Source organism: Tamandua tetradactyla, chromosome 2, assembly GCF_023851605.1.
Source record: "Tamandua tetradactyla isolate mTamTet1 chromosome 2, mTamTet1.pri, whole genome shotgun sequence".
Taxonomy (NCBI): Eukaryota; Metazoa; Chordata; class Mammalia; order Pilosa; family Myrmecophagidae; genus Tamandua; species Tamandua tetradactyla.
The window spans coordinates 184,206,252-184,225,395 of record NC_135328.1 but is presented as its reverse complement, the minus strand read 5'-3'; the positions used below and the strand labels follow the sequence as shown (position 1 = coordinate 184,225,395).

At 53.4% G+C, this 19,144-nt stretch overlaps 1 protein-coding gene across 1 annotated transcript in view; it reads left to right on the top strand.

The window, feature by feature from the left end:
• KCNQ4 (potassium voltage-gated channel subfamily Q member 4) overlaps positions 1-19,144 on the top strand; it is a 53,105-nt gene that overhangs the window by 22,390 nt on the left and 11,571 nt on the right. Inside the window, exons 2-9 of the mRNA XM_077150084.1 lie at positions 8,138-8,228; positions 8,865-8,991; positions 9,158-9,333; positions 9,968-10,093; positions 10,453-10,563; positions 10,760-10,855; positions 13,719-13,807; positions 15,494-15,655. Coding sequence (XP_077006199.1) covers positions 8,138-8,228; positions 8,865-8,991; positions 9,158-9,333; positions 9,968-10,093; positions 10,453-10,563; positions 10,760-10,855; positions 13,719-13,807; positions 15,494-15,655 — 978 coding nt within the window. The remainder of the gene's footprint in view (positions 1-8,137; positions 8,229-8,864; positions 8,992-9,157; positions 9,334-9,967; positions 10,094-10,452; positions 10,564-10,759; positions 10,856-13,718; positions 13,808-15,493; positions 15,656-19,144) is intronic.

Sequence of the window (19,144 nt, the reverse complement as noted above, 5' to 3'; positions counted from 1 at the left end):
TGCTCCCCAACTCGGATAAGCGGAAGATGCCCACTCTTCACCGAGGAGGGATAAGCCCCTGGTGGGACCTCATGTCCCTCTCTCCCCTCCCCCAACCTTCCCTCCTGCCTAGACCTCTCCTCCTTCCAATCTGCGGCATGGAAGCAGCAGGACAGGTCCCTCCTGTTCAAGACAAGTCCTCCCTTCGCTCCAGAACCCTCCCCGCCCCCTCCAGCCTCCCTGGGGATTTCATTCCATCTGTCACCCCTTCTCTCCTTCATCTTCGACTTCTCCTTCCACTCTGGCTATAGGTGTACTAAAGTCACTTACCGTAAAAAGAAAAAAAAAATTCCCTGTGCTCTGTATCCTTCTCTAGCTACTAATCTCTGCCTCTATTCTTTGCAGTCAAATGTCTTTAAATATTACATCTGCACTCACTGTCCCCACTTCCTCACCGCCCCTCCCCTTGCCTTCTCACCCTCCAAAGCCACCTTTGCCAAGGTACCCAGTGACCAGCTTGTCACCAATCCAAAGGACATTTTTCAGGCCTTATCTCACTTGACCTCTTGGCAGCAGTTGACACTGTCGTCCACTCTCTCCTTGAAATACTTTTCTTTGCTTGGCCTGACACTCCTCTCCCCCAACTCTGGCAGCAAATTCCTAGTCCCTGTGAAGGGTCTCTCCTCCCTCAGCTCCCCTGGGGCTCCCTCCAGGTCCTTCTCGAAATTTGAACCTTCTCTGCCACTCTCATGGCCTCGTCAACACCTCTACCCTGAAGTCCTTCAAATTGCATTTCTGGCCCAGGTCTCTCTCTTAGTATGCAACTGAGTATTTGCCCCATGTCCCACAGCCCTCCCATCTTACATGTCCAAACGGAACCCGTCACCCCCACACCTGCTCCTCCACCAGGGTCTCCCATCTCAGCTCACTCAACACCTTCGTGCACCTGGCGCCCAAACCAGAAACAGAGCAGCCGTTCTCCCTCACTGTCCTCATTTCCAGTTAATCACCAAATCCTATTTCCTAAAACTCTCCAATGTACCCACTTCTCTTCATTCCCTACCCCCACAATCCCAGTCCATCGCCTTCCATCTGAATTATCGTGGAGCCTTCCAGTTTTCTCTTTAAGTCACCTACTCTAATCCATGCGCCACCCCACCCTTCAGTGATGATCCTGAAACACAAATCAGAACATGTCCTTCCCTCTCTCAGTGGCTCCTCATGACCACTAATATAAAGTTCAAAATGGCTGAGGGTGCCACTCAATGCCCCTGGATTTGGCCCTCTCTGATTTCTCCATTGCCCCCTTCATTTTAGGTTCCTACTCACCATCCAGAATTACTGACCGTCCTGGGCTGCCCTCCTGCTCCTGCATCTCTGTTACTTGCAAATCCTCCTTCCTCTGCCAGGCCCACTCAGGTGTCACCTCCTCCAAGAAGCCTTCCCTGATCCCTCCCTTTTGGCTCCATTGATGTCTAACCCCCCCTGAGCACACTGTCTTCACCTTGTCCATCATGTTGCTATAGTGTTTTACTTGTCTAATTTCTTGAGGACCTGGACTGTTCATTTCAGACTTTACAGTGAATCTGGCTTAATGTTCATTGTGGAGAAGTGGCTCAGAGAGATTAAGTGGCATCTTTTCTGCTATGCAACCTACCTGTTTGATCTTAGCCTCCTCTCTCCAGCCTCCCAGCCCCTGTGAATCTAGAAGAAGGTCAATGACCCACCTTCCCCCATCCATCCCACTGCTGGAGAGTTGCAAGACTGAAAGGACTTTAGCCATCCTCGAGGTGCCCCCCACTTTCATGTTGCAGATGGGGAAACTGAGGTCCAGTTCACCAGTGGCCTGGTGAACTATGTGGACTTGGGTTCATTTCCTAGATCTGCCATTTGCTGAACTTATGACTTTGAAGAAATTAATATACCTTTCATTCTGTCATCAGAAAATTAATAACAGCTTCCTTGAGACGTAAATCACATACCACAAAATTGCTTTTCTTAAAGTGTGCAGTTCAGTGGTTTGGTGTATATTCGGAGTTGTGCAGCCATCGTAGTTTACCTTCTAAGCCTCGTAAGCCTGAATGTGATCGTGGGACTGGCGGAGTTATTGGGAGAGCTGGTTAAGAACAGGCATGCAGAGGGCTTGCCGGTGCCTGGCCAGGCTGCAGCCCTCGGCCAGCAGGGGTAGTTATGGTCACTATCTAAGGTCACTCAGCCAATCACGGGTGCAGCTGATGTAGCCACAAGACCAGCCTCTGCAACAGGGTTTTCCCTCCTCTTCCTGCCCTCTGGCTGCTCCGGGCAGTGACTTGAGGAGGTGAGACCAGGGAAAGGGAATGGCTGTCATTGTTTAAAAAGCCCTGAGGTGGCTAATAATTCAATCAAAGGCAGCCACTCCTACCAACTAAATCACTGCTTCTCCCTGGACCAGCCACATTAGCATCACCTGGGAACTGCAGGAAAAGCAAACAGTCAGGATCCACATACCTATTGAATCTGACTGACACTTTGGGCGTGGACCTCAGAAATCGGTATTTTAACAAGCACTTCAGGTGATTCCAGTGCCCACTATCATTTGAGAACCACAAATCTAAGCAGGCCATTTGCAAACTATCCCTCCACCCCAGTCTTGCTGCCCTCCTGAATAGGTGGGATGGTCACTGATCTGGGGGGGGGGGGGTGGAGGAAAGGTGGGGATAGGCTTCATGTTTGCCCACTTCCAGCCTGAGAAGAGCCATTTAGGCAGCACCCACCCCTCCCAGCCGGTCCCAGCTCTGTCTCCTGACCTGGGCAAAGGGAAAACCTGGGCCCCACATTATAACCAGACATGATGGGCAAAGGTGCTCTAAAAAGTGGCTGCCAACCTGGCCTCTTTGCAAATTCCCGTGTGCTACACAAGTATAGATGGAGAAACTGAGGCCCCAGAGGGGGCTGGGGACAATCTTTAGACACCGTTTATTTGTTGAATGAATGAAGTCATTTACTGACTCTGGGAGACCTAGCCAGACCTCAGCTCAGGGCTCCTTCTCTCTGTCTTCTCCATCCCTAAGCTGCAGGCATTCATCTCTCCTCTGCTGAAGGCTTGGGGTTTAGACTGAGCTAGACTGTAGCCCCAGCTTTGCTGCTGAGACCCTGTTTGGGATCTCAGGCAAGTCTGTCCCTCCCGGGGCCCCGTTTGCTCCTCTGGAAGGTGGAGGAGATAATTATGCAGGTGTCCGGGACACAGGCTGGTCTGTATCACACCAAATACACCCGTTCAAATGTACTAAGCCTTGGGAGTGAAAAAACTTCAGCCAGTGGATAAAGGCAGGGGGAGGTAAAATTGAGGGGCTTTTTAAGTAGCTGAGGCCAGATGGAGCTGGTCCAGAGCAGAGGAAGTTTGCTGAGGAACCCAGGCTCAAGGATAGATGGCTTTGAGCTTTGGGAGCCTCCTCAGTGGGTACAAACTGGGGGCTTTGGTGACATGGTTATTTAATGTTTATTTGCGAGTTTCTGCTACTCCTTTACTTGGTCTTACAACGCTGTTATGAAAATCAAATCTAATCAAGCAGGGTAAGGGAAGAGAGCATGGAGATGGGGCTACTGTTCCAGAGAGAAAGGCTTGGGGAAAGCCTTTGAACAGAGACCTAAATGGAGTAAGGGAGGAAACAGCAAAGCAAGTGCAAAGACTGGAGGTAGAGACATGTGTGGTGTGTTCTGGGAACAGCAAGGAGGCCAGAGTTGCTGGAGTGCAATGAGTGACGGGGAGAGTGCAGGAGATCAAGTTCAAGGGGTGGGCCCGGCCCTTGCTGGACAGACTGTGGAGTTTGCCTTTTGCTCTGTAAGTGTGATGGGAAGTCGGTGGTGACTTTTGAGGAGAGTGATAGTTTCCGGCTTTGCATTTTAGCACGATCACTCTGGCTACTTTCAAGAGAGTAGACTATAGTAAGGCAAGAGTGGAAGCATGAAGAATAGCTAGGGGCAAGAATGGCGGTGGCTTAGCCAGAGTGTTGAGACGTGGTTTTTCTGGGGCTATCCTCTGGAGGTAGAGCCAACAGAGTTTGCTTGAAGGATGGAATGTGGAGGGTGAAGGAAATAAAGAATCTGAGCAACTCTGCTCTTCAGCCTAAGCCCCTGGGCGAATGGCAGTGCCGTTATTAAGTTGGGGAAGAGTGGAGTGGAGCAAGATTTGAGGGTAAATCAAGAGTTTATTTTTGGACATGCTCCGTTTAAGAGGCCACTAGATACCTAGGAAGAGATGCTGAATGGGCAGGTGGACATAGGAGCCACTCAGGGGAGGGGCTGCCACGCCTCACACCTGCTCAATGGCAAAAGCCATTTATTGCAAAGGCATTTACAAGGAGTAAAGGGGTGGGGGCAGGATGAAAAGTGGGTTTGTTTTTCCTGTTTGAAGTTTTAGGGAAATGTATTTTAAAACTTTTATTAATTTGTTGTTTTTCACATTTGTTCTTAAAAAAGGATTAGGTAATTCAGATAAGCAAAAAAGCAAAAAAAGCAAAAAAGCCAAATGAAATCCCAATCACTCTTAATTTCACCATCCAAAGATAAGTCTTGCTGACTCTTTTGGTATTATAGTAAAAAATCTCTATTTATAAAATTAGAATCACATTGCCCTGAAGGGTTAAAAAAATTTTTTTTGTTAGAGAAATTGTTGGTTTACAGAAAAATCATGCAAAAATCCAATTGCAAATACAACCCTATTTTTAACCCCTTGCGTTAGTTGTGATGTATTTGTTCCACTTCCTGAAAGATCATTTTTATAATTGTATTATTAACTGTAGTCCATTGTTTACAATAGGGTTCTCTGTGTTCACAGTCCTGGCTTTAAAAAAATTTTTATTCTAGCCACATACACAAAAACTAAAAATTCCCCTTTTAGCCACATTCAAATATATCATTCAGAGCTGTTAGTTATGTTTGTAATGTTGTGCTACCATCACCGCCATCCAGTACCAAAACTTTACGATCAACCCAAATGGAAACTCTATACAATTTAAACATTGGCTCCCCATTCCCTGCCTCCACCCCACCCCCTGTTCACCTATTTGCTAGACTGTGACTCTATGAGTTTGCTTATTCTCATTATTTCGTATCAGTGAGATCATACAACATTTGTCCTTTTGGGTCTGGCTTATTTCACTCAACATGTCTTCAAGGTTCATCCATGTTGTCACATGTATCAGAACTTTATCCCCTTTTATGGCTAAAGGATGTTCCATTGCGTGTATATACCACATTCTTATTTATCCATTCATCTGCTGATGGACACCTGGGGTGATTCCATCTTTTGGCGATTGTGAATAAAGATACTGTGGACATCAGTGTGCAAATATCCGTTTGAGTCCCTGATTTCAAATTACCCTTGAGGTTTTGTAATCTGCTTTTTTCTTTTCATGTAATCTATTACATGAAATCTAATTGTAATCTATTGTGAAATAGATGCTCTATAGATGTCTAACTACTGACATGGAAAGAAAAGTGTTTAGAAAATAAAATTCTTAGAACACCCTTTGGAAGCCCCCAGCATGCTCCACTTCTAGCAGAGGATCCGAGGTCTCTAAAGATTGGGGAAATGGGGCTGAAGGATTTCCGTCAAGGGGACTGGGGAGAAAACCTATAAAGCTTTGGCTGCAGCTGTTCTCAGAGGCAGGGACTGGATGATATGCCTGCAGGTAGGGTCCTACCAGCCCTGTACCCTGTGTCAGCTGTAAGTCCCTACCCGCAGTGAATGGGGCCTCTGCTTTTTCTGTGGTTAATTACTGAGCATGCCAAACTGGTGCTCTTCTCCCCTCCTCTCCTTCGTGTCTTCGCTGATTCAGCGCTTCGCTGGAACTGGCTAAGGAGGACTCCTTCCCGCTCATTTTATTGACACCTGCCACCTCCTCAACCTAAGGGCATTTGCAGGAATGCGGCCCCAGACCCCGCCCTCCAAGAAGGCTGGGTGCTTCTGTCCAGGGAGGTCTAAGTGGGCCTGGTCAGAGTCATGGCTCTTTACATGCCATCAGCAGTCCATTTTGCAGATGAGAAGCTTGGATCAGAGAAGTTAGATGACTTTCCTGAGTTCCCACAGAAGTAGGACTGGGATTGGAACCCAGGTCTCTGACCCTGAGCCCATGCTCCTATACCTGAAACATGAACACAAATAAAGCTACTTACAAAGTGGCTTGAGTCATGTGCAAGTGAGGCAAGCACTGAGACGGGGGATTTCTAAAAAGGGAAATATGGGGGTAGGAATCTCAGAGGGCTTCCCAGAGGAGGTAGCATTTGGTGAAACATTTGGTTAAGGGTAAAGGGTCTGTCACAGCAGGCTCAGATGGTGAGGGAGGGTGTTTTAGGCAGAGTGTACAGTGTCAACAAAGGTGCAGAGGTGGGAGACTCTGGGAACATTTGGGGAAGGCTGGTGGTTAGTTCACAAGGAATTTCTTTCCCCAGAAGCCCATTCCATCAGGGGTGTCTTCCAGGGTATGTGCATATGCAGGCACACCCCATCCAAAAGAGGAGTGCTTCTTGGAGTCTAGCCTCATTTCCTTTTGCTGCATCTGCAGCCTCTCATGCTGCTCTCCCTTACATAACCTCCGTTTTAGTTTTCTAAAGCTGCCAGAATGCAATATACCAGAAATGGGTTGGCTTTTTACCAGTTTACAAATTTACAGTTCTAAGGCCATGAAAATGTCCCAATTAAGGCACCAACAGGAAGATACATACTCTGAAGAAAGGCAGCTGGCATCTGGGATTCCTCTGTCAAATAGCAAAGCACATGGCCAGGTCTGCTGGTTCTTTGCTTATGGGTTTCATTGCTTTCAGCTCCTGGTTCCATTGGCCTCCTCTCTGAACTTCTGTACGCCCTCTCTTAGCATCTCCAGGATTTTCTGTCTGTGCTTTCTCTGGGGTGGTTTCCTCTAAGTTCTCTCCAAACTTCTCTGGGTGTTTCTCTCTGAGCTCCCTGGGTTTTTTTCTGTCTTTTATCCTCATAAAGGACTCCAATAAAGGAGTAAGACCCACCTTGAATGGGGTGGGTCACATCTCAAATTGAAATAACCTAATCAAAAGGTCCCACCCACAAAAGGTCTGCATCCACAGCAATGGATTCAAAGAACACGGCCTAAAAAACAAACCAAACAAAAATAACGAAAAAAAAAAAAAAAGAACATGGTCTTTTCTGGGGTTCATAACAGCTCCAAACTACTACATCCTGCCAGGCCACCAGCTTCTCTCCTCATGTCCTGCTCCTCTTCCCATCCACAGGGAAGCTGGGAATCCTAGCTCTAATCTCAACTCTATCATGGACACACGGGGGACTTTGGGCGAATCTCTTCCCCTCTCTGTGCCTCAGTTTCCTCCTGTGTGTAATTGGGGATGAGGGAGTAGTTGGACCAGTTAGGTTCTAGAGTTCCTTCCATTTCTATACATGTGGTTCTGGGCCACTTGGAAGCTCTGATGGTCCTTAGGGGCTTGTCCAGCTCCACACTGCCGGATTCACCCCCTCTCCTTCCCCGTCTGCATCTTTCCCTCCCTGTCTGTCCTCCTTGATCCTCTTTCCCTTCATAGCTGTTATTAATCAATTCCATAAAGATTATTTCCATTCTGCAGATGAGGCCCATCTGCTTAAGTCCACCCAGGAGTTCATGGTGTGTGTTGGGGGGAGGGGAGGGTACAGTCACCAGCCACTGACCTTCTCTGGCCCTTGCTGACCTCTGGGGTACTACTCGCAGGACAACCTTAAATCAAAGCCTGGGACGGAGGGCACCATGTGTGGTTAAGCCTGGAGGAGTTTCCTGAGTGTGGGATCCTAAACCCGTTTGTTTCCATTTCCAGCCAGAGAGACCTGCTTCTCACAGCTGAGCTGCCTACTTCAAGAGGCAATTAACCATGTACGGATTGTATGTGTACAAAGATGTGTCAATAAATTTTTTTTTTTAAAGAGTCGATTCAGAGGATTCTAAGGCATCTTGTGAACTCGGCATCCTGGGACTTGGGAGCTTCCCTCCATGGTGTCCAGCACAAAGCCATGACTCCAGGGGACTGTGCTGCTGATCCTGCTTTCCAAACAGTTCTCCCCCTCAGGCTGCTTCGCTCTTTCTGCAGACACCTCCCAGAGGAGCTGCAGCTGTCCTGTCCCTCCAGCAGTTTAACCCTTTCTTTCATGCTGCATTTGCAGATTTCTGCTGGTCTTCAGCTGCCTGGTGCTGTCTGTGTTGTCCACCATCCAGGAACACCAGGAACTTGCCAATGAATGTCTTCTCATCTTGGTGAGTGCCAGAAGCCCAGGTCTGAGAGGCTGAGGTAGCAGCTTGGAATTGAAGGCTGAAGGTAGAGAGAAGTTTCTCATACATGGCTCAGCCAGTGGCTTGCTGTGCTGTGTGTCCTGCACTGGTGGCTGCCCCTCTCTGGGCTTCTTCTCCTGCTTTATATAGCAGGTGTTGAGGGACTCTAGATGAGAGCTTCTGATGGGCCCACAAGAGAAACGAATCAGCCTCGTCCCTTCCCAGGACAAAAACTACTGTCTTCATCCCTGGTGTGGTGAGGTTTCGTTCCCCTCTAAACAGAAGTACCTTGGAAAGCAATGCCTGATGGACAGCCATCCATCAGCCAGTCAGGTTTAGGGTCTGGGATGTCTGGATAGAGAGTGTAGGTGGGCAGAGAGAGTAGGTTGGAGGGCAGAAAAATCCAGGCAGCACATGGGGGCAGCGAAGGGGGAGGGGGCAGACTTGGGCTCTCAGTCTCCTTAGCGGATATGGACTGGACCGCCTGCTCTTCTGGAATCCTCCCCAGGTATGAGGAATTTCTGGTCACCTAAACCCAAAGATTCTAATTAGGTAGGCTCTGTGCGACCTGGGCCGAGGTCCGGAGAGTGGGGTCCAGAAACCAGGCCCCTGATCCCGCAGGAGTTCGTGATGATTGCGGTGTTCGGCCTGGAGTACATCATCCGTGTGTGGTCGGCCGGCTGCTGCTGCCGCTACCGAGGATGGCAGGGCCGCTTCCGCTTTGCCAGAAAACCCTTCTGTGTCATCGGTAATAAGGCCTCCCCCCGACTCGAAGTCCCGGCGTTGACACCCCGACCCCGACTCACTGGCCCCTCCCCGTCGCGCTCCCCCCGCCCCCGCCCCCGCCCCGGGAAGCCTCGACCCCGGGTTGGCTCCCTGGCGCCGGCGTGACTCGTCACCCCCCGACCCGGCAGACTTCATCGTGTTCGTGGCCTCGGTGGCCGTCATCGCCGCGGGCACGCAGGGCAACATCTTCGCCACGTCGGCGCTGCGCAGCATGCGCTTCCTGCAGATCCTGCGCATGGTCCGCATGGACCGCCGCGGCGGCACCTGGAAGCTGCTGGGCTCGGTGGTCTACGCGCACAGCAAGGCGAGCCGGGGAGCCCAGACCCGGGAAGGAAGGGGGCGTGGCCGAGTGGGCGCTGGGGGGGTGGGGTCGGGACTGGGGGAGGGGCCGGAACCACGGCCGGGGGCGGGGCCTGGAAGGCGGCGCCTAGCGAGTCAGGCCTGGGGGCAGAGGGAGGAGCCTGAGGGGGTGGGCCTTGATCTCACGTGGAAGCTTCTGTGCTGGAAGTTTGTGTGTCTACGTGCACAGCAAAATAGGGGCTGGGCAGGGGTCTGAGGGTGGGCCTGGGGTGGGACTAGATGGGGGTGAGGGGGCGCGATCGTAGCCTGAAAGTGGGACAAGGGACCTGGGATAGGTGAGAGCTGGGCGGGGGGAGGCCTGAGCCGGGGACCTGAGGGCGGAGGGCAGTGCCCGGCACAGGCCCAGGAGTTTTGTGGGGGCCTTTTCGTGAAGGCGAGGCAGAATCTCCTTGAAGGGAGGAGTAGGGCCACCGCCTGGAAGTACGAGAGGTGGGATGCTTTTATCCCCTTCCCAGAATAGCCCCTAGACGTCATTTTGGGAGCCTCCTATCTCCCCCGGTGGGCACAGCGCCCCTCCCCTCCTCACACCCCTGCGCCGCAGTCCGTCCCTGTGATGCCAGCCGTTGCCGCTCCCGCAGGAGCTGATCACCGCCTGGTACATCGGGTTCCTGGTACTCATCTTCGCCTCCTTCCTGGTCTATCTGGCTGAGAAGGACGCCAACTCCGACTTCTCCTCCTACGCCGACTCGCTCTGGTGGGGCACGGTGGGTGAGGGTCTGTGCGGGCCGCGCTTCTCCCTGGGACCCTGCCGGGCAACTTCCCGAAGCTTGCCCACTGTGACCCCCGACTCAGCTCTGAGCATGCTGGTCCCTGTCCTCTCGCACTGGGGCTGAGACCTCGGTGTGGCCAACCTCCGCGCTAATCCCCCGGCCAGTCCTAGTGGGCCAGTCCGGGCCTCTCCAAGCCCTTGTGACCAGCATCCTTTCCAGCAGTCCCCGTGACAAGTCCTTGAACCAACCCCTGTGCCCCTACCCTCAGCACCAGGCTCCCCTGTCTGTGCCCCCCAGAGCTTCTCTGGGTAGCCCGTTGACCAGCCCGGCAGGGAACCCGTTTGTGTCCCCAGATTACTCTGACGACCATTGGCTATGGTGACAAGACGCCACACACGTGGCTGGGCAGGGTCCTGGCTGCTGGCTTCGCCTTACTGGGCATCTCCTTCTTCGCCCTGCCCGCTGTGAGTTTCGCTCCTCTGTTGCCCACTTCCGGGGACAGCCCAGCCTCAGGTGGGGGGTGCTTGGGGCAGGGCCTGCTAAGCCCCTGATCTGCACTGGGGGAAGGGGAACTCTTGCTGCTTCTTGTCCCCCCACTTTCCCCTCATCCCCCGAACCATGCCATAACCACCACCACCCTTGCCCCCCACCCCGCACCAGGGCATCCTAGGCTCCGGCTTTGCCTTGAAGGTCCAGGAGCAGCACCGGCAGAAGCACTTCGAGAAGCGGAGGATGCCGGCGGCCAACCTCATTCAGGTATGAGATGCTCAGAGTCCCCGTGGAGTGGGGCGGTGTGCCTGAACTGGGGGACCAGCCCCGTGGGTGCCCCATGGGTGCTGGCCCACGTGCCTCAGCTTCACCACCATGACTCCACTTTGAAGCTCAGAGGGGAGACATCCCTTGCGTGGGTCACACACCAAGTCAGAGGCAGAGCTGGGAGGCTAAGTGAGATGGTCTGAAACTTTCCCCTGCATTCCCATGGCTGGGAGCGGGCCGGGGCCTGGAGAGGAGACCCCAGGCCAGTGGCAGAGGTGCAGTCCTGCCATGTAGCAGCCGTGCCGTCATCAGCAAGCCTGCTCCACTCCCAATGCCTAATTCATCCCACAAGTACTCACACCAAGCAAATGCTGTAACCACAAACTGAGATAAATACTGTGAAAGAAAGAAATGGTTTTCTGTTGAGCATGTAACAGGGGACCTGGCCTGATCTGACCTAGAAGGGAGACTCAGGGATGACTCCCCCCGGGAAGTGATACTTGAGCTGAGAGCTGGGGCAGGGTAGGGGTTAACTAGGTGAAGACCTGAGGGGAAGAGAAATTCAAGGCAGAGGGAACAGTATATGAAAGTCCTCTGGTGGGAGGAAGCGCGGTGTGTTTGATGAAACAGAAGGAAGTCAGTGAGGCTGCAAGAGAAAGCTGTAGGAGGGGTATGTACGAAGGCAGGGCCTGGACTTGGAGGCTGCAGGGAAGAGTTTAACTTTTTCTAAGAGCATTGAAGAGTTGCTGATAGGTGTGAAGTAGGGGACTGGGTGACATGATCAGATTCAACATTTGCAAAGTGGTGAATGAATGAGAGGGTGTCCAATGGATGGAGGAGACCCCATAGGAGGCTCTAGCAACAGTCTGGGTGAGGTGGGGCTGCTGCATGGCTTGGGTAGCAATAGAGGACATGGTAAGAAATGGGTAGGTTCTGGATGTTTAGAAGGTAACATTAGTGACATGAGGAGTGAGGGCGAGGGAGGTGGTGGGGAGACTTCCAGATTTCTAGCTGACCCAACTGGATGGTTGACGGTTCTGCTCACTGGAGGGGGACAAAATCTGGGCACGAAGAACACGAGCTTGGCTGGGGCATGTGGAGTCTGCAGGGCCTTTGAGCCCTGAGTGGAGATGAGGTGGCAGCTGGATGTCTCTGCAGCTGAGAGGAAAGGAATTGACTGGGCAGGAAAATTTGGAAGTTGTTGCTGGTAGATGGTAATGAAATCCTGGGCATGGATGAGCTTGCCTGGCAGGAGAGGAAAAAGGGAGAATAGAAGAAGACCCAGGACATATAGCGACTAAGCTGGTGAAGCTGCGTCAGCTAAGCAGCCAGAGAGATGGATGAAAAGTAAGGAGTGTCTCAGTTTCCCTCCGAGTAATAAGGCGGTCTGATTGGGTGTGGGCTGAGGCGAGGGCTCAGACTTTTGGTGACTCTGTGATTTGGCCTTGGCTTCTCTCTAACCAGGGGTGTGTGCAAGAGAAATCCCTTCAGGGAAGTGGTTCAGGGAACACTGGTACAGCCCACCTCTGCCTGCTTCCAAGCATGTCACCCTCTGACCCCCAAATCCAAGCCTGACTCAATTCCTCCTTATCTTCCTTCTCCAGCATGGAAGCTCCCTCCCTGGCCCTGCTATCTCTAGCCACCAGCCCAGTCTTTTCCATCTGGGCGTCCCTTGGGGCACAATGGCCGCTGTCCCCTGGGAGCTGGCCTTCCAAGGGGCATTGTAGGGGCAGGTGGCTGGCAGTGTCCATGCCAAGAGACAGCTGGTATTGTGTGCCCGTAATTAATGGGCCGGCTTTGGCAGCTGTTCCCCAGCCCAAGCCAGGGGCCTAGGCAAGCAGGAGATAAAAATATTCCTGTCCTGGGAGGGCCCTTGGCCAGTAAGGTCAGTGGTGGGGAGCCCCGTAAGGACACGAGACACCCAGAACACCCAAGGAAGGAGTGGGAGGTATGCCGGGCCCAGTTCTGCTTCCACGCCTCCCCGTCTTTCCTGACTGCCCAGCTCACAGTCTTCACCGGACCTGGAGGGAGAGGGACAGGCCTTCCTGGCTGGTCCTCACCCTCCTGCTGAGAGGAAGGCCTGAGTGTCCATAGATGCTGAGGGGTTGGTAGGTGAGGCTGTTTCCTCCCCTCCTCAGTTCCCAATACTCCTCTCTGGACAGTGACAGGCACTGGGAAGGATACGGTGGGGATGTTATTAGTCATAATTAATTCACTCGGTTAACCTTCATTCTCCAAACATTCGCTCAACACCTACCATGTGCCGGACACTGCTCTCGGCACTAAAGATACAACAGTGACCAAGACAGAGCTCATAGTCCATGGGGAGAGAAAGACATTAATCAAATATTTATTAGCTGTGATGAGGGCAATGGCAGTATTTCCCAGGGACCCTGGCACTAAGTGCCTACTGTGTGCCAGGCACTGAGTTTGGCATTTAATATGCAGTCACCCATTTCATCCTCATGACACCCTGCTAGGCGAGCAGTAGTGATTCCATTTTACAGGTGAGGAAACTGAGGCTCTGAAGCATTGCTTAATTTGTTCACAGAAGTAAGGAGCAGAGCTGGGGCTGGAAACCCATGTCCGCCTGACAGCAAAGCCCCAGTTCTTAATCCCTAGGCTCTAGGGCCTCCAACTATGCTTCTGACCTGCTGGGCACTTGGGGGAAGTCATTTCTCTCCAGGCCTGGATTGCTCTGGCTGGCTCTGCTGGTGGCTGTGGAATCGGAACTGGCCTCTGGCTTGGAATTCCCCTCAGCTGGCCCGTTGGCCCAGTTCTTTCATGGGCAGAAGGGCTGGTGGGCGGGGGCTGAGAGGCCTGGTTGATGCGCTGTCCTGCTCCCCTCCTCCCATCCCACCAGGCCGCGTGGCGCCTGTACTCCACCGACACCAGCCGGGCCTACCTGACGGCCACCTGGTACTACTACGACAGCATCCTCCCGTCCTTCAGGTAGGCCTCCCGGGGGTGGGAGTGGGCAGGAGCTGACGGTGATGCCCCTTGAGGACATGTGGCTGGTACTCAGCTCTGGAGGGCGGGGAGGGGTGACAGCTCCCAAGGGAGCATCTGGGGCTGGCAATGCCAATCCTACAGAATTCAGAGCCTGGAGTGCCCTCTGTGTGGCTCTACTATACCCTGGGAAAGGTGGGGGTGGGGTAGATACCGGCACAGGGCATGGGGCGAAGTCTGGCCCCATTGGTTAAATCCTGGGCCCTGGTGATGCCTCCCAGGGCAGTAGCACAGCTGACTCATCTCCCCTCAGGTGGAGGGCAACGTTAACCCTTACCAGCCTGAAGCATTGCAGCTAGAGAGAGAGTGTGGGCTGGGTAGGAACGTATGGCCAGAGTTGGGCGCAAGAGCTCACCCCAGCATCCCCATGGGTACCCACTTTTCCTGTGGCAGGCTACAGCCTGTGGGTCCAGAAGCAGGGTCACCCCTCTGGCCCAGGCTGGGCTAAGACTGCACAGGGGGGTGGCTTCACGCAAGGAGACTATTAATAGCATCACCAAGGTGTGCATGGCCAGGTGCCTGGCCAGGCCCTCGGGCAGGAATGAAGACCACGGAGCACGGCTCGGTCCCGCGGGCAGGCGGGTATCAAGCACACGGCTGGGCCTGGCTGCTGTGCTCAGCGCTTCTGCGGGCACTTTTTTTTTGCCTCATTAGTTCTCTAAGAGCAGCTGCTGTGTGATCCCACTCGCCCCTACAACTGGCTCCTCGCCTCTCTTGGCCCCAGGAACTGCCCAGGGGAGGAGCAAGAGAAGGGGCTGGGAAGGGGGGCGTCCAGCATCACACTTGTCCCCTTGCCCCATCTCTCCACCTGGCAGAGGCAAGCTCCCACTTCAGAAACAGGGATGACGGTTAGACTAGAAGAAGCCTTGCCCTCCAGGAGTAGCCTTTGAGGAGTGCAAGGGCTGGTTCTTTAGAACTATATGTATGGGAGAGCAAGGGAAGGTTTGCTCATCTGCATCCTCTGAAAGAAGGGGCGGAGCCTGGTCTGGAGATTCGGGGTCCACTGGGCCTCCTGCTTCCTGAACCTCAGTTTCCTCATCCGTACAATGGGAAGGTAGGGAGGGGCTCCAGGGAGGGGAGGACCTTCCTTTGGTTGTGGGAACAGAAATTGACCTGGAGAGTTAGGAAGAAGCTGCAGCCCCAAATATAGTCTCCAGGAACTGAGGGTGAATGTCACCATGGGAAGAAAGCTGAGCTAGGAAGCCCCTCAAGCCTCCTTCTTCAGCCTCAGTGTCCCCCTAAAATCCAGAGCCTGAGCTGGAGGATGGGGGTCTCAGGGTTACCACTGGCCTCTGGGTAGGCATAGTTCTACATCCAGGCACTTGGCTTGATGGGCAGATTAAGCCAGATTTGGGCTCCCGATTGTTGCCTTGTTTGGGCGTTCCTTGCGTTGTGTCCAACCTGCACAACCATACTCAGCCACCCTGAGGCTTTCCCCAGAACTGAGTGTAGAAAGGGAGGTGAGGAAGGCCAGTCTCTGTCCTGGCCAGGCCTGTTGTGGCTTGAGGTGTTTGCAGGGCACCTCTCGAGAGGCAGGGCCTGGCAGGATCTGAGCTCAGGAGCACAAAGCCCGCTGGTTGAGGGATGGTACCAGGCCCTGCCTGCTGCTGATGGCGCCCTCTCCTGCAGAGAGTTGGCCCTCTTGTTTGAGCACGTGCAACGGGCCCGCAATGGGGGCCTACGGCCCCTGGAGGTGCGGCGGGTGCCGGTACCCGATGGAGCGCCCTCCCGCTACCCTCCTGTTGCCACCTGCCACCGGCCGGGCAGCGCCTCCTTCTGCCCTGGGGAAAGGTAGGGGCCCCCCGGGGCCACCGCCTACTCTTGCTTCTCCTTCTCTTCCATACTCTGTCTCTTATCCTCTCTCAGACTACTCCAGGGGTCTCTGGGCCTGTTCTGGGGACTCCCAGGTTTCATCATGAGGTCTGGGCACTTGGCGCTGGATGGCCAGACAGGTATAGAGTGAGGGCCCGTCTGGAGGGAACAGGCGGGCCCCACCTTTTTGTCTTGGGGTTGCAAGGGTCTGAGTGGAAGAGACGTCCACACCATCCTTTCCCGTCACCTCCTCCATTCATGCCATTGTCCTCTTTCTTTCTCTGTTTCCACATTCCCCCTCACTCTTCCATCCCTGCACCCCCATCCCTCCTGGGAAGCTGGAGAGAGGAGGAGGCCGCTGGCCACAGGTGCTTACGGCTCAGGTAATCGTGGGCACTGTTCTGGGGTGTGAGGGCAGGGAACCCCCTCCCCTGGCATGTTCCTCTAGAAGGGACTTGACACTCTGAATTTGCCTCTTGGGAACGAGATGCCAGCTGGAAAGGGAGCTCTGTGACTAAGAACCGCTGCAGGACTTGCCTAAATCCAACCAATGACTAATGCGCTTGTCTTGTACAGCCCTTGTTCACAGCTTTGCTAATCCCAGAGGGCCGTCCTGGGATTCTCCCACAATGCCTTTCTTCCTTTCTGAGATACATTTTGCCCCTCCCTACAGACTCTTTCTTTTTGACCTGTCTTTCCTGCAGCTTTTGCATCTTAAAAGAAGAAAAAGGAAGCACAGTGCTTACCCCACGTAAATGTTCATAAATAGTGGAATTTCCCGCAGATCTGGATAAGGGAGCCCATTAATTCACAGTATGGGAAAGTGTCTGCTCTTATAGAGATTTAACTTTGAGTTCAAGGGTTCAAACCCTTCCCCCCCCACCCTGATTCTTCCCCTTTTCCTTACCCATCTGCGTTTTGTCTCATCTCCATACATCATCCCTGAACCAGGCAGGTAGTCATTTGGGCCTCAGGTGCGATTCTGAGCCCCAGGCCCATGAGAAGGGATGGAGAAAACTCGAGCCACTCAGTGATGATGAGGAGGCTTGGTGAAAGTTTGCCTCTGTCCCTGATGCTGTGTGTCCCTGAGAAAGTCATCAAGCTCTCTGAACCTGTGTCCTGGGTGGAAATCATTGGTCTGGGCTGATCAGGGGCTCTGGGTTCTCTATGTTTATGGGCTGAAGAAGGGTAGGGAAGAGGGAGTTTCGGTGCAGAGAATGCTGGGAACAGCATCCCTTCTCTGTCTTCTGCTAGAGTACTGCTGGCCAGGGACTGAACACGAAGCAGGTGAAGAGGGAGAACCCTCCTGGGTCTGGGGCTGTGGGGAAGGGAGGATTCAGAGTGTGGATCCACTTTGATTCTCTGTCACTGCCTGAAAGCCCCTCATTGCTATTCCCAAATCAGGGTTTACAGGCCGAGACTCAGAACTTTTGGCATTCCTGCAACCCTGCCCAGGGCCTGAGCCAGACTTCTCTGCAACCTCCAGTTTGCTCTGGTCTCATCTTGCCTGATAGAAAGGCACGGAGGTTGGAGAGTAATCTGGAGCCCAGCACCTGTACTGCTTCCCTCCCCTACAGCTGCTCTGGGTCTCCTGAGCCCTGCACGGGTCGGGAACAGATTACCGTAAGGGGCTTGACCTCCACTACCTCCCGACAGAATGCCCATCTTTCCTGGAGTATCTGGTGCTCGTGGTGATGGTGGTGGAGGTGGCCCTTTCTCCCAGGGACTTCTAGAAGACCCCCCCCCCCGAGTGGCCATATCCTTACCTTGGCTATCTAGGCCCTATGGGGTCGGTGCCCAGCCAGGACCTTCCTCCCCCCATACACACCCTTGGAAATGCTTAGGAACAGACCCAGGCTGAGCACTTTTCCGGGAAGTAAAAGTAGGGCTACATGGGGCAGGAGTTCCTGGGGGATTGCATCGCTGGGACCAGTGTCTTCTCTGTTTAGGGGTTTGAGATGAGGCAGTAAGACAGTGTTTTTCAAAGCATGGTCCACTGACATGCATTGGCATCACCTGGGGGCGTTTGTTCAAAATGCAGGTACCTGGACCTCTCAGAATTCTGCATATTTAACACACTCCCTGGAGGATCCTTATGCAAAGTTCAAGAACCTCTCAGTTCTGGGAATGGGGACTGGAGGATGACTTGGGGAGGGAAGGTCTTTTCTCCCGCCAGCCACAGGAGGCCGGCCCCATCCCGGCAGCTCCCCATTCTCAGCCCACCTGCTCCCTTCCCACTAACCTCTGTTCGTGTCTTGTTCTCAACTTTCCAGCCAGATGTTTAGTAATAAACGGAGTTTCTTTCGGATCCACGCCAGCTGGAGACCGAGGTACCCCCTCGCCTGCTCCTCCTGTCCCCACTCCTCCTTGCCCCACCCAGTTCAGGGGCTGGAGAGGGGGACAGGATGGGCCAAGGACAAGGTGCATGTGCCTGCCGCCTGCCGTCTGCCTTGGGGACCCATGAGCCCCTCGCCTTCCTGGGGACCCTGTGCCAGGCCTCGGGGGCGTGGCCCTGATGCCCAGTCTGCCAGGAGCAACATTTGCAGGGACATTGTAGATGGAGTCTTGACTTTGTCACTAACCTCCTGTGAGATGTTGGCCAAGTTGCTTCACTTCTCTGGGCCTCAGTTTCCCATGTGTGGAGTGGACAGGTTAAACTAGAGGCAGCCTGAGGGTCCTTCCCTCTCTGAGTTGGGTCTAGCTTCCTTTTTGCCCACTGCTTACTCTCAAAGGAGCTAGCAGATGACTGAAGGAGCTGGGATTGGTACTTCCTTCACTCGTCCAGAGCCCCAGCTCTTTTAGTTGCATCATTATTATGTTCCTAGGTTGGTACCTCCCCTGTGCCAGGCCTTGCTCTGTGCACCAGGAACACAGTGTTGAATCAAACAGGGTCCCTGGAGAGTTGCAAAGAGTACGTGCAATTCGGTGTGATGAATGCAATGAAAGGAGGAAGCAGAGGGGGCTCTGGGAGCCCAGGCAGGCACTTAACCCAGAGGGGACCCTGAAAGAGTGGTTTTAGGGAGAATATTCCAGGCCGAGGGAGCAGCACATACCAAGGCAAGGAAATGAGAGAGAGCATAGCCTTGGGAAAATAGCAAGCAGCCCCATTTGGCCAGATCTGAGAGTGGGAGGCCAGGAGTAAAGTTGGGGTGTTGTTGGAGCTGAGTCATAAAGAATGCAGCGGGAACTTCATTTTGTTGTCACCGCCTGGCAGCTGGGGCTCCTGGAGCTGTGGGCTTCGTAAAGGTGCTTGTGGGGCCTTCTGGATTGGGGGGCTGGTGAGTTCCTGGCTGCTCATCCCTGCTTCAATCAAGAGGCAATGTCTCTTAGAAATGTGGATTCTGGATGAGAATTCTGGCTCCACCACTTAGTAATTGCTTTGGGCCTCAGTTTCCCCCACCATACAGTGTGGATGGTAATAGGATCTGCTTCGCTACAACTGTGCCTGGCCCATAGAATGTGGGATAT